Source organism: Rhinatrema bivittatum, chromosome 5 (genome assembly GCF_901001135.1).
Source record: "Rhinatrema bivittatum chromosome 5, aRhiBiv1.1, whole genome shotgun sequence".
Lineage (NCBI taxonomy): Eukaryota > Metazoa > Chordata > Amphibia > Gymnophiona > Rhinatrematidae > Rhinatrema > Rhinatrema bivittatum.
In genome coordinates, this window is record NC_042619.1 from 302,740,364 (window position 1) to 302,755,072 (window position 14,709).

At 41.0% G+C, this 14,709-nt stretch overlaps 1 protein-coding gene across 8 annotated transcripts in view; it reads left to right on the plus strand.

Moving 5' to 3' along the window:
* OGDH (oxoglutarate dehydrogenase) overlaps positions 1-14,709 on the plus strand; it is a 282,477-nt gene that overhangs the window by 159,460 nt on the left and 108,308 nt on the right. For 6 of the 8 annotated variants that reach the window (XM_029604213.1, XM_029604206.1, XM_029604205.1 and 3 more), the window contains one exon: positions 6,750-6,794. The exons of the other annotated variants lie outside the window; for them this stretch is intronic. In XM_029604213.1, the coding sequence (XP_029460073.1) occupies positions 6,750-6,794 (45 nt within the window). The remainder of the gene's footprint in view (positions 1-6,749; positions 6,795-14,709) is intronic. 8 annotated transcript variants of the gene reach the window in all.

A 14,709-nucleotide genomic window follows, 5' to 3' on the forward strand; every position in this document is an offset into this window, starting at 1 on the left:
AAGTTTATTATGGGACTATGTTCAATGCCTTCATAGCATCCCATCAGTTCATCATGGGTCAGTGTATGCAAAATTATACTGAAAGAGGGGAAGGGTGTTTGGAGCATCTCCCTCAGGAGATGAGTAATACCCTAGAACTACTAGTGGACAAGGGAATGGATATAGAAAACATATATATGGTCTGTTCAATCTACAATGTTCTTGAATAGCATTGAGAGTATCTTCAGTAGGTATTGGTACCCACAGACTTACATGGTTGCAGGCTTGGAAATACATGTCAAGCAACAGTGAATCTCTTTGGGGTTAAGTTCAAGAAGTGATGGCTCAAACTAAAGACCACTGTGCTATGCGTCAGACTTGCTTTGCCTCCACATCTAGGAGGTAGGTATTCAAGTGGCGCACCAAGGAGACACTTCTGTCCTCTGTGGAGGTGTTTCTCTGCCCTTGTCCCTATCAACAGCAGGGACCTCACTCTCATCTCAGACAGCAGAGGACCCAAAAGCTAGAGCCAGAATACCAGGCAAAACTTGGGACAGTGGCTGCAACACCAGTATCCTTCTCTGACATCCTTCCCATTAGGGAAAAGCTAAAGTTTTGTTTTTGTTTTTTTTTTTGTAAACCTTTCGCTAGTATTATCTCAGACATGTGAGTTCTCAGAATAATTAGAAAAGGATATCATTTGTTTTTTTGGAAAACCTGCCAAATTACCCTCCAAGATGCTCTTGGTTTGCTTCTCAACATCAGATTTTGCTGCAAAATGAATTCTTGCTCTTAGAGGCCAATGTGTTTGAACCCATTTCACCAAGAGAAAGAGGGCAGTCATTTTTATTCCATGCTTGGTGGTATGTGTTTATATGCTGTATAATTTTATCCTGCTTAGTATTTTTATTATTCATTATACTTATTTTGTATGTGATTATTGGAAACTGCCTTGTGGCTTTGGCTGGTTTGTGCAGTATAACATTTTTTAAAATAAATACTTCCAGATTCCAAAATAAAACAGGGAGACTCCATTCTATCCTAGAACTAAGAGTTTTGAACAGATTCCTAGTAAATGAAAAGTTCAAGTTGTTTTCCCCTAGGCACCTTGATTCTTTTCATAGAAGAGGGTCTTGGCTATGCTTCCTCAATCTAAAAACTGCTTTTACCCAGATAGAGATTTCCAGGTCAGATGAAGCATCTCAGATGTATAGTGGGGGAAATACTACCTCTAATATCATATACTGCCAACTGGCATGGTGTCTGCACCACACATATTCTCAAAATGCCTTGCAGTGTGTGCTGCATATTTACATAAACTGGGAGGGCATAAACAGTGTTTCCTTATCCAGACAATCTGCCAGTCAGAGCACATTTTGAGGAGGTACCATAGAATCCATGAGCAAAACTATCTGAATGCTGGACTTGCTAGGGTTCATCATGAATTATCTCAAAACCCATTTGAGCCCATCATCTCAAGTGGAGTTTATAGGGACTCCCCTAGAAATGACGCTTGTAAAAGCTTTTCTTCCACAGGAAAGGCTCATCATGTTAATGTCTGCAGTGGAAGAAATAAAACAATCAGCAGACAATCACCATGGAACATGTTGGGATGTTGAGCCACATGGCATCAGTAGTGCATGTAACACCCATGGCATGTCTCCAGATGGGACCTGCCCAATGTACTCTGTGATCACAATGGACTCCAGCCATTCAGGATCTTGAAGACAGCATCCAAGTCACCCAAAAGCTTAAAGAATCCCTTTCCTGCTGGCTAATTCAGTATCTGATCAAAGAAATCCCCTTGCACGTTCTTCCAACTCAAATTGTTTTAACAGTGGATGTAGAGGGACTTCACAGCCAGAGTCTTTGGTATGGTCAGGAAAGCTTCTGAGACAGGGGTAATATGGTACATTATAAAGGCTTGGCGTGGCAGTGGTTACTACCCTTAACAGAAGGCTTGGGGGAGCCTGCACAAAGTGGCAGTTGCTACTACCCTTAAAACAATAATAATTTTTAATTTTTTTTCTTTTTTTTTCCGAGAACTCGCTGGGCAGACCGGATGTACTATTTTGGTCTTTATCTGCTGTTATTGCTATGGATAGATTGAGTTGGATCCTGGACACAAGGCTAGCAAATTTAAATATTTTGTAAGTGGGGTACTTACGAGGTAGATCTGTTTGTTCCTCCTCTGAACAGAAAAGTTCCAAGCATCTGCTCCACAAGAACTTGAAGCAATTAAATGCCTTCTCTCTTCTGTACACTTATCCTCCATTTTCTCTAGTGGCAAAGAGTTTGCTAAATCTCTCAAGAGACTGGGTGACCATGATCCTCCTATCCCACTTTTGGCCAAGGCAGATTTGGTTCCCCCTCCTCTGGTTTGTCAAGAAACCAATCAGGTTGAGGAATTCCCTCAACTGTCATTACTCAGATTTGGGGAATATACTGTACCATCCTAACATCATGTCCTTAGTCCTCACAGTCTGGATGTTGAGGGATATGCCTTGAATTATTTTGGCTTCTAGAAAGGATGCCACAAGGAAATCATATGGTTTGCTTTCTGGGTAAAGGAAAGGCCTTAGACCCTTTCTCTTGTTCCACACAAAAACTGCTCGAATACCTTCTACATTTTTGAGTCTGGTCTGAATACTTTTCAATTAATCTCAACGCTATTAGTGTTTGTCGTTACCATGTAGAAGGTAAACCCATTTTTGTATAGCCCTTAGTTGTCAGATTGATATGGGGCTTGCTTCAGATAAAGCCTCTCATCAAGCCTCCTATGTCTTTGGGACCTCAGTGGTCTAGTTGATGAAAGCTCCATTTGAGCCATTAGACTCTTGTGAGCTGAAGTACTAGACCTGGAAGGTCATATTTTTGGTGGCAATCAATACAGTTAGTAGTCAGCTCTGTGTCCTAGTGATTTTTATTTATTTAAAATTTTTATATACCACTTTATGCTCCATAGAGCAGTCAAAGTGGTGTACATTCAGTCTGAAAATAGAATACAATAAACATAAAGTAACAATCAAAATACAGCAATAAAATACCATAATCAATCATACTACAAATTAAATGATCAAAACAAAGATACCACCCACCTTTGATTAACCATTCCCCAGCCATGGCTGGCCCATTGTGCCAGAGTACAGCCTTTTTTTTTTTTTTTATTGGCTACCCTAGCCAACCTCTTTGGGGGAAAAAAACTATTTCTGTCTTTTTACAAAAAGACCAGTAATTCATTTCTAGTCAAATATCCACTGGCAACTTATTCTAAGGAGCAGATGTTAATACAGAGAATGATCTAACTTTTATACCTCATATCATCTTAAACAGGAACATTAACTAATGCCCTTTGATTGTAGCGTGGACCATTCCTTTCATTACTTTTTAAAAACAGAGTTAATTTAAAATGGGCATGAGCAACAGTTGGAAGCCAATGGAAAGCATATAACATTTTCCTAACTGGCATTCTACTAGAGCATCCTAACACTATCCTAGCAGCCACATTGTATGCAAGTTGTAGCCTATGTATAAAGCGTTGCAGACTTCCCACCGGTAGACCATTACAATAATCTAAATTTGCAACTAGAAACCTAGAAGCATGGTGGCAGAAAAAGACCATATGGCCTATCTAGTCTGCTCATCCAAACAACAAAGTTTACAATTCCCATTACTCCCTCAGAGATCTCCGTATTTATACCATGCTTTCTTGAATTCAGATACTTTGTCTCCATGCATCTACTACCCTCTCTGTAAAGAAATGCTTTCTAAGATTATTCCCAAGTCCATCCCCTTTCACCCTCCTCCCATAATCCCTTGTTCTAGAGCAGGGCTTCCAAAACTTGTTCTGGGAAGCCCATATCCAGTTGGGTTTTCAGGCTCTCCTCCTGTGCATGGAAACCTTTGAAATATTTAAATGTCTCTATCCTATCTTGCCTTTCCTCTAGGGTTTTCCTGTTTAGATCTTTGTCTATCCCCGTATACTTCAGAAGGAAAATCACTGACCATTTTAGTAGCCACTCTATACCAGCTCCAAAGTCCTCCCGTTAGTCTGTGTTGGAAAATGGTGCATCCCCATCTCTGTTTAGCAATTCTTGAAATATCCCATGATCCAGGAAGCCAAAGTGCTCTTGATACCATCTATGCAACCATTCGTTTATCTCCAGAATGTGAGCTTCTGTACCTGGGCCTTTTATCCTTGACTGGGAGGATAGATGTACAAGTGGTATTCTCCTCTATCTGCTATATTTTCTTTCCCAGAGCTATGAAGACACTTTTGATACAATCTGTGTGGTATCTAGCAGTATCATTCGTGTCAACGTGGATGAGCAGCATCAGATAGAAGTCAGGCTTGAGGATTTTCAGCAATTTCTCCATAATGTCTTTGATTTTGGCACCTGGAAGACAGTACACTTCCTGCGACATATCTGGTTGGCAGATGGATCCCTCAGAAACGAGTCATCAACCACCATTACCCCCTGCCTCATAGGTGCAGTTGTTGAGCTCACAGCTTTGGGGTTTGCATGTTTCAATTCCTTCTCATCCTGAGATGATTTCTCCTTCTCCACTTCCAGGGTTGCATACAGGTTCTTCAATTTGAGAGAAATCGGAGTCATGGTGTAGAGTCTAGTAGCTGTAGTAATCTGGGTCCAGTTGTCATATCATGGTCCAGTTTCATCTTCCCGTCTGAGTTTTCTATCTTTGATACTTCAACAATCATTTCGTTGATGTAGTCCTCATTTTCTTGAATGCTTTTCAGTCTCACCTTCTCTCTGAATTCTACCACCTGTTTCCTGAGGGAGTCTATCTGCAGACATCTTTCAAACTAAACTGGTTCCTCACTGTGGATCAGGACACCTGTTTGGAGAGCAGTAGAAATGGTAACAATGGTGACAACTTTGGCGATACAATGTTTCCTGGCCATCCTTCAGCTGTTGGGAGCTTTTGGTATCTGTTAAAAGAAATTAAATCTGCCAAAGTCCCTGTATTTTCCTGAACTGTCCTGCAAGTAAAATTAGCTAGCCTATGGAATAGCCACTCCACACTCAGAATCCCTGCTTGGATCCTGTTTGCTTGGATTCTGAACGTGGAGGTAGAAGTTAAATTCCACAGGCTAGCTAATTTTACTTGTGCGTGTACCTTCACCTTAAAGTCATTAAGCTCCAGACTTTTTTGGCGCTTCCCTACCACTCTCAACTTACAAAACCAGATGAATTGTCTTATCTGCATGTGCCTCAATCAACTTTAGACTCCAGAATAATACTTAGATCTTTCACCTCTATAATAGGTAGTCTCAATATCAATACATCGTAGCAGTCCTGTGGGCTCTCCATTCCTATGTTAAGGACCTCTGTATTAGAGAAATTGAAGATCAGCCTACTATGAATAAGCCAGTCAACTATAGCTCTCATCTTTAAATTCATGCAAAGCCTCTATTACATCCTTTCCCAAGGAAACAAACTGAACCTTATCAGCATTCATATATGTATATATCCACATAGGCCCAGGGTATACATTAAAACCCCTTATGGCTGTAAAAACAGTATTAAACAGCAGCGAAAGGGGTGATTCCTGGAAACATCAACTTTTCCTTACATTTATTAATAGGATGGTTCTACTCATGAATCCAGTCAGTCATCCTACTGACATTGTACTCCAAGCCACATGTCCACAAAGGTGAACAAGCCTTGTACGTTTTGGATTGCAAAAGAGCCTATCTGGAGTAGACTTAAGCCCTTAGAAAGTCCACCTAGCTTTTTGGTTTTCTTTTGACCCCTAACAAACCTTAAATTGCTTTAAGCACATCCTTTCTAATTGCATAGCAAGTTGCATCTCTTTTTGTTATGTCCAGATGTCTGACTCTGGATGGGCATGTCAAGACTCATAGTATAAGAGCCATGGTAGAATCAGTGGCTCACCTGAGATCCGCTTCCATGGAAAAGATTTTCAAGACTGTGAGATGGAGCTCCGTCCACACATTCGCATCTCATTTCTGTTTAGAGACTTCTGGTGCAACACTAGGTTTAGTCAGTCTATCTTCTGATGTCTGTTTGAGGTTTAGAATCCAACTCCTTTAGGACCCATTGTTATTTCATGGTTTCCCTTTAAAAAATGTCTTGTTGCCATGAAATATGGTTTGCCTGTTGGTACTGTTTTTTCTGTTTGTATGTTCCCCTTTTTATTTATTAAGGGCAGCCTGTAGCTAGGGAATTCCCACCTGTGAGGACTGCACATCCTGCTTATCCTCAGAGAAAACAAAAGTTGCTTATTTGTAATGGGTATTCTCAGAGGGCAGCACGATATAAGCCCACACAGAACCCATCGGCTGACCCTTGGTGTTGGATCCAACATTTAATTTTAGTTATGTTAAAAACTAAATAGGTTCTGCACTATGTCCAGGATGTGGGATGGCGCACACATGATCAGTAGAGCATGCCAAAAGCTTCTAGATGTTTTGTAGTATTCACTGAATGGGCTCCATCGGATGATGTCAACCACCTGTGAGGACTTGCATCCTGCTGTCCTCAGAACACTGGTTACAGGTAAGCAACTTTTGTTTTCCAGTGCATCTTAGTGACTCCTTGGCCCTCAGATTCAGCGCCTGGCCATCTTGTGTGGATAACCTTTTCCTTCTCATGGTTTTAACTGTAGTTGACGATGTTGACTGTATGCTTTTCCATTAGTTCTTTCACTATTCTAGTTTTTACTAACTGTGACTGGGTCTTTTCTGTCTTCTCCCTGCTGCATCACCTCCACTCCCTTTTTCCCAGATCTTGCCGTGTTCATGGAGCGACTGAGAGTGCTAACAGTAGGAGGTATGAAGATGGTGTGTCTAACCATTTATGGGCATCAGATCTTAATTGAGCTGATAATTGAACTAACCCAGGCATGCACAGATTGGGTGAATGTACAGTGGAGACATGCATCGAGTTCTGGTGGCAACTCATTGCATATCATGGCTCATATGGGCTGCATAGCATTCATTAAGGACTTTCCTGTTAAAAAAAAAAAAAAAAAAAAAAGAAAAAAGAAAAAAGAAATTTGTTGAGAAATATTCTTTCTGATGGACTAGACCAAATAACTTGATGGTTATTGTGATCCATTACTACTCTGCATTTTCAGGCTATTATCCCCAGCTTAGATGCATGCTGTAGGAGTTAGTTGGCCTTACAGTAGAGAGTGGTGGATCCAACACAATTTTTAGTGGTGTCTGTGTAGGAGAAAACAGGCATGATAGTTGTGGGGGGAAAAAGTGGCAAGGAGGATAAACAGCATATTTCTCAACAAATTTAATGTTGGTAGCACTTGTGTGTGTGTGTGTGTATATATATATTATTTCTTTTTTAAACAGGGAAGTCATGTGAAATAGACAGGAGGCCACACAATGTATTAAGCCTAACCACTGGGACTTTATACATGTCAGAACTGTACACTGTGAACGATGTTATGCAAAGAAAGAATAACAAAAAGAGGGGTGTGTGTTTATATTTCCAGTTATAACGTGTAATTTGTTTTAAAGCAGCAGCGTTGGGAGGGGATCTTAAAAGAATCGGCTTCTGTCTTTTCCAGTTTTGCTCCAGTTCCTTTGCCTCGGTTTTGATTTATTTTTTTTGTATGTATTTACATGTTTTTGCAATAGTAGCTGTGCACTTTTTACCACAGCTACTCCTGCTTTATAAATCCTTCTCCAGCTCTCTATACTGTATTGATCCTTCACATGTACAGTAGTGCCTTGCCTCCTGATAAGGATTGGCACAAACCGGTGAAATGATTTAACCAAATTCATCAAGGGAGGAGTGGCCAAGTAGGAAGAACTTTCCTCAAATGTTGATGTTTGCTCAGGAGTGTAATATGTCAAGAGCAGAAAGTAGATCTTAATTTTACTTGTTTGCCCATAGAAGTGCTTAATTTTCTACTATACTGCTGCCTTAAAACAGGCTTATCTTTTTTGAGTAAGTCTTATTTCCATTGTCATAGTATGTACATTTTTTTTTTAGATCATTTGCGTTACGTTTCTTTCATTCACATGTCTGCCAACAAGCACTGTGACCTCTTATTTTTCTCCCATTGTGTGTGTGTGTACCATGTCATCTCTCAGAAGCTCCTTGCACCTCTGTGTTTTTTACAGATATGCTGAAGATATGTTCAATGCTGGGATTACAGACATGCATCTTTCACCGTATCTGATACATGCTGCATAGGTTCTTGCTGTGTTGCGTGTTTCACGTTGTTACCCTGAGCAAACTGCAGATAACCATGACAGGGTGATTTGACATTCTATGTTGAACTTTGAGTAAAAAAAAAAAAAAAAAAGGATGCTCAATAGAAGGGATCTTAGACAATTCCCTCCAAAATGGGTGCTTGATATTATATATAATATCTTTTTTTAAATAAAGTGACACACAGGCTAGTGGCACCGTACAGATTTATTGAAGCATAAGCTTTTGAACATGAGGCCATGTCACCTGATGCAAGGTGTCCTGAAAAGATTATGCCTCAATAAATCTGTTAGTCTGAGGTGCCACTTGGCTCTGTCATTTTTGTCACTACAATCTTAATATGGCTGCTACTCTAGACTTCTTTGAATTGGCTTTAAAGTTAGCATCATCTTAAAGCAAGTTTATTTTTATTTATGAAGACTCATTTCCCTCTTAAGCTAATGAAGACTGTTCTCTTCTTTGAGTCTTTTCTCAATTTCTTTTCTCATTTTGTCACCTCTTGGCTTGTTTGAATCTATGGACTGAGCATGGAGGAAGTTGCAAGGTGCACAAAGGAAAGGCTCTCAGGAGGAATATATAGTTGCTTTCCTTAGGTATAGGATTAGTAGCTTTTTTGGTTTCTGTATATGCTATAAGATATGGTGACAAGCAGGTCTGAAATTTGGCAAAGGCAATTTTTTAAGGCTCTATGCTGCCTTTCAGGCCTGCTGCCCACATAGAGCAGGAAATGGACTGCTGGCTGGGCTCTTGAGCCAATGTTTGCAGCAGCAAAAACTGAATAAAATGTGGAATCTAATCGCTCACAGGCCCTGTAGTAGTCCTGCCCCTTGCACAGTTTTCCTTATTAACAGGAAGCCCATGCAGGAGGAGGAGGAGGTGGAGCCATGGCAAACCTGTGAACGAGTGCAGGCTCACAAGCCCCCTGCTTCTATTGTTGCTTTTGGTGCTGGCTCCAGATCTTCTTCAGGTGAGGATAGTCACGGGGGGGGGGGCCACAGCAGGTTTTGCACTCAGCTTGTACACTGCTGCCCTCCCAGTTGTGGCATGCACTTGCAAATGTACACATTGGTGTGGGTGCAGGAGGGTCAAACAGCCCACATGTTTCCAAAGGCTTGTCTGGCTGCCTGCTCTTTTGCAGCAGTCGGTAGTTTACTTGCCCCTGCTGACGTGCATTTTTTTAGTTTGATTTCCGTTCTCTGTTAATGTTATGTGGCAGAAGGATATGGTGGTATAAGTTCATAGTGTTTCAGTGCTAGCGGCGGTGAGGCAATCTTATCACTGGTGAGCTAGTGACCCGATGATGGCAGGTTTGCCAGGAAAGTTTCTCTCCATCATGATTTTGAGCCTCTCCCTGCATCTTGTCTACTAATGAGAAAGCAGCAGTTCCCAGAATGTTTTGGGAAAGGAGTTGAAAGAGAGAGAAAGCAATAACCCTGGAGCAAACTCTGCAAAAGTACACTAATTAACCTGGAGTCTGAAGCCAGTCTGTGTACTTCTGAAGTACTTCTTTGTATCCGGGCCCAGTTCCTTTTGGTTTAGACATGTGAACTGGATTATAGTTACTGAGCTTTGTAAATGTCGTCTAATGCTGTCCATATAAACAGTGGTGGCTTTGCCATGTCCTTAAACTTCTCCCCCTCCAGTCATCATATGATGAGGGGTTCTTTGTTGTGACATCCTTGGTTATCTTTATTTTCTAGGGAAGTAAATATGCACACCCTTTCCATTTTTGATCAGGGTTTAGTGATGTGTTTAGGGTGAACAAAGAAGCATTCAAGCACAAAAGAAATGTACTTGAATGCTTATTAAACCTATACAACGTGTAGCCCAGGACTCCAACCTCTCCCTTCATCTGCCCTTTTACAGAAACTCTCTTCAACCACAAAAAAAAACTTGGGAATCAACAGGCTGCAGTTTTATTACAATCCAAACAAGCCCGAGCCAAAGAAACCAATCCCGGTGATGATCCGCTACATGCAGGCAAGGCAGCACCCCCCAGGCCACCCGGCCTGCAGGTGTGAGGCAGCATCCCGCCGCATAATGCACAGCCCCCACCACAACCCAGCAGGGAGCCATCCCCAGAGCAACTGCCCCTATAAATTTCCAAGATCCGGCTCCATCACCATACCGGCTATCCCCACCCCTCCTGAAATTTTGAGGCTCGGGCAACAACCCCCCCCCCCCCCCCCCCCAAAATAAGCTGCGACAGCAAAATTACTATTTAGCAAACTGCAACACAGCAGACCATAAGGGCAGGTGTATCCAAAAACCAAAACAAGGCAGAAATCCCTAGTCTTGCTTCCCCTCAACTCCTTCCCTTTTCCAGCCCAATCCCTCAAACCTCCTCCCCTTTCCTAGCCCAATCAGGGAAAGACTAGAGACAGCATTATTTGGAAATTCACCCAAGTGTTCCCAGCAGAGATTTCCTCCCCCCCCCCCGTTACTGGCTCAGAGCAGTCCGAGGGTTTGCCTGGCTCACATGTTTATCCTGGACAACCAGGCACGTCAGCCTGTCCGCCCTGTTCAAAATATTGCATGCAGTAAAAGCAAGGGCCTTCTCAAAGACAAGTATTTCATGCTCATTAAAAGTCCATAAAATATATGGAATGCTCACAAAGCCGCACTAGTGTCCTTGTCATCGTTTCATGATTATTTGTGGGCATAGACCCTTGCAGAGTCTGTAACAGGGCTTACATCTACAACTGTTCACAGCACTGGCACAGGTCTGCTATTGTCTGCTTTTTACTGCAAGTGCAGGTTCTGTTCTGGTCTTGATCAAGATAATTCTTACAATGTATACAATGTCATTTGAGGTGACACAGACAATATAGCCCACTCCTCTCCAGTTCCTGGGAGATTTTGTGATGCAGCTGCAAGTCTCGTCATGTAATATGTCTAAAAGGATTTCAAAATGGCTTCCAATTTTATTTCAGGTTCTGACTACTTACTGCCAGTGTGAAATATTTCCCAGTAGGTTCATTGCTTCCTTCTGTAAAGCGTCCAGCTAATAAAAATGCTTGTGTGACTGATACGCTTCCTTGCTTGCTTTGCAGAGGATCTGCAGTAGATCTGTTCTACTGCAGGATAGCAAAACATGGAACACTTAAAAATAAAAAAATTATAAAGAATGTAGAAATCTGAAAGAAAATAGTAGTGCTTTACATTAAGATTTGCTGTATGTAATTTTTGTGAATGAATTTAACAGACCTTAGTTTCTGGCCCTTTAGGAAAATATGTGCATGGTAATAACAGTAAGAGTTGTCTAAAGGATTTGTTGATATTCCTTATAGTAACACTTTACCATTCAAAGTTTGTACAGAAATGCTTCTCATAAAGTGTACCTCGCTATTTCTGTTGCATATACCCTTGGTCAGTGAAAGCACAAGTCCTCCAGCTGGTGGTATAGTCCCAGCCAGAGGTTCAAAGGCAATGACGTAGGGTAATTCCTGGAAAATGCTACCTCTAAAATACAGAATACCCTGTTAAAAAAAAAAAAAAAATGTTGCTTCCCAAGGGAAGCAAATGAGTTGTAAGGCCCGTCTAGTCTGCCCAGTGTAGTTCCCTGGTGCAATACAGCTGCCCCCAGTTGACCTCTGGCAGACTTTTACTTCACAATTAAGGATCCTCTGTGCTTATCCCACACTTTCATAAACTTACTGTTTTTGCCACCACAACCACCATTGGAATGGCATTCTGCTCTTTGTGTGAAGTATTTTTCTATCCGTAAGCATGTATCAATCGGCCATTATGCATGGGTGACATCATCTGATGGCTCTCAGAACTCGGTAAAAGTTTAACGGAGTACGGGTGTTGCCTCTTGTATTCCCTCAGTCTCTTCAAGCTACCACATGGACTTGTTCCCGGACTCCTCTCTCCTTTTTAAATGTGTTGGGGTCAATTCTTGGCCTCATTCTGCCTCACCATAGCTGCCCCTCAACAGAACTTTTCAGTGTGGGGAAAAGTCCAAAGCCACGATGATTGCAGTCAGTGGTTTTAAGGCCTGCGTTTGGCTGAAGATGGCCATCACAGATGTGCATTCAGTTTGCTATCACTTTCTGGGCCAAGATCGTGATCTCTCCATGCATCCAACTGCTGCAGTTGTAGAATGTTCCGCGAGCAGAATAGTGGAAAGCACTGTTGGATAAGGACCTGAAGCTGCAGCACGAGAGTAACAGAGTTGCTCCTCTTTTGAGGAAGGAAACATTAACAGAATCTCAAGGCAGGATTCTCTCCACCCCACCCTCCTTCCCACATATCTGGAAAGACTCCCCTCCTTCATGAGGGGAGTCTTCATGCATGCTCGGCTAAACGTTTCCTAAGCTCTGAGAGCTTGGCCCATGTTGGCGCTGTCTGATGTCACCCACACGTAATGGCTGATTTATTCTGCTGTCTGCAGAGAACCCTGTGTACAGGTAAGCAAACTTGCCTTTCTGATGATTTCCTGACTATCCTTTTTGAGCTTCATATCATGATCTCTTGTTCGAGCAATTTCTTTCCACCCAAAAATGTTCACTGCTTTTTCATTATTATCTCTTGGAAGAATATGAATGGCACGCTCCTATCATCCTGCACCCCCTTCCTTTTCTCTTCTTTAGATTGTATATATTTAGGTCCTTAATTCTTATTTGATTGGGCTTTTGATGCAGTCCCTGCACCAGTTTGGTAGTTCTTTTATGGACTACTTCTGTAAAATTCCTACCAGTCCACTATATCTGTCCCAAGTATATTTAAATTCTATTAGTCTTGGCCAGCACCTTTGCTATTTTCTAGCCTTGTTGTCTTCCTTTTTGGTTCTTACAAGACCAAATACCCTACTCTAACACCCAGGACTCCTCCCATCACTTATCACCAAGATTTGTAATCCTGTGTTTCTAAAATCCTATTTCAGAGCCATTTGTGTGGATTGGCTATAGCACTCGTGCAAAATGACCACTTTGCTCATAGTTAAGAAAAACAAAATGGAGGCTAGAAACAAGGCGAATGTGGAATCCAAACTTCACAAAATGGGCACTTCTCAACCAAGCACTGGGGTATCTTACTTAGCCAAAAGCAAAGTACTGGATCCAGCTCACTGGGCAGAGAGTAACAGCAGTTATGTTTTGTCTGAGAAATCGATGACTGGGGGAATGTAATCCAGTCAGATATTTTTTTTTTTCAAACTGTTGTATGCTGCATAGCCTGTTCATGCATAATAATGAAAATAAGGATTCACTTTTCTGGTTGCTTATATGAACCTACTCAAAAAGCTTTGGTTTCCAGTAGAGAGACTTGTGTCAATGCATGTTTTTGTTCTGGAAGACTGTTTTGTCAATTTGTGCAAAATGCCTTCAGAGGGGGTCTGCACCCCTTGAACATTTTTCACATTTTGTTGTGTCAATGTGTCAGACTTGCATGCATTTAAAGGAGCTTTGTTCCACTCATCAACACATCATACTCCTCAACTTTCAGGGCTAAAATGTACTATTGGAAAATCAAATGGATATAAAAAATAAAAAGCCAAAATCCACCAGGTCAGTACTTGATGGGAGCACCTTTGGCAGCATTTACACCTGTGAGTCTGGTGGAATAAGTCTCGACCAATTTAGCACATCTAGATTTATAAATCTTAAGCCATTCTTCTTTATCAAGTTGTTCAAGCTCTGTCAAGTTCTGGCCATCAGTGCTCCTTGGGGAGTGTTGATGGATAGCAATTTTAAAGTCATGCCACAGATTTTCGATTTAAATTGAGGTTGGAGCTCTGACTGAGTCATTCTGGGATATTTATCTTTTTTTGTTCCTTAACCACGCCAGTTTAGCTTTGGGACATTATCATTTATTTATTTGTTTTTATATACAGACATTCGATCGAGATATCACATTGGTTTACATGAAACTAAAGGTCAAATAAGACATGGGTTGCAAAGACTTTTCTATCCTTTTTTCCCATTCTTTTGTCCCTTCTATCCTGACAAGTGCCCCATTCTCTGCCAGTGAAAAACAGCCCCATACCTTAAATCATTGCAGTTTGCCTTGTGGAATTTGTAAATTCTCTCTCCATTTTGAATTACTTCTAATTCAGTTTTTGCTTTCTTTCTACCAGTTCTTGTTGTTGTTCTACCAGTTCCATGTATTTTCTTGTCTTGATGTACAAACGAATATCGGTATATAAAAACTTTTTAAAATAAATAAATCCCATGATGCTGCCAGCAGTCTGCTTTAAAGTAGGAATGGTGTTCTCTGGTTGATATTTGATGTTGAGCTTACACCAAATGTAATGCTTTGCATTCAGGCCAAAAACTTCTATTTTAATTTCATCAGACCACAAAACGTTTTCCTACATTTATTTATTTAATATTTATTTAATAACTTTTATATACCGACGAACGTTGGGAACATCTCGTCGGTTTACATAAAACAGAACTTAGCAACAGGCTTTACAATTATTGCATAATTAAATAAGGAACATTCAGAACATACAAATAACAGATTAGATTAAATAAGTAAAATTATCAAAGTGGGATACGTGAAAGAG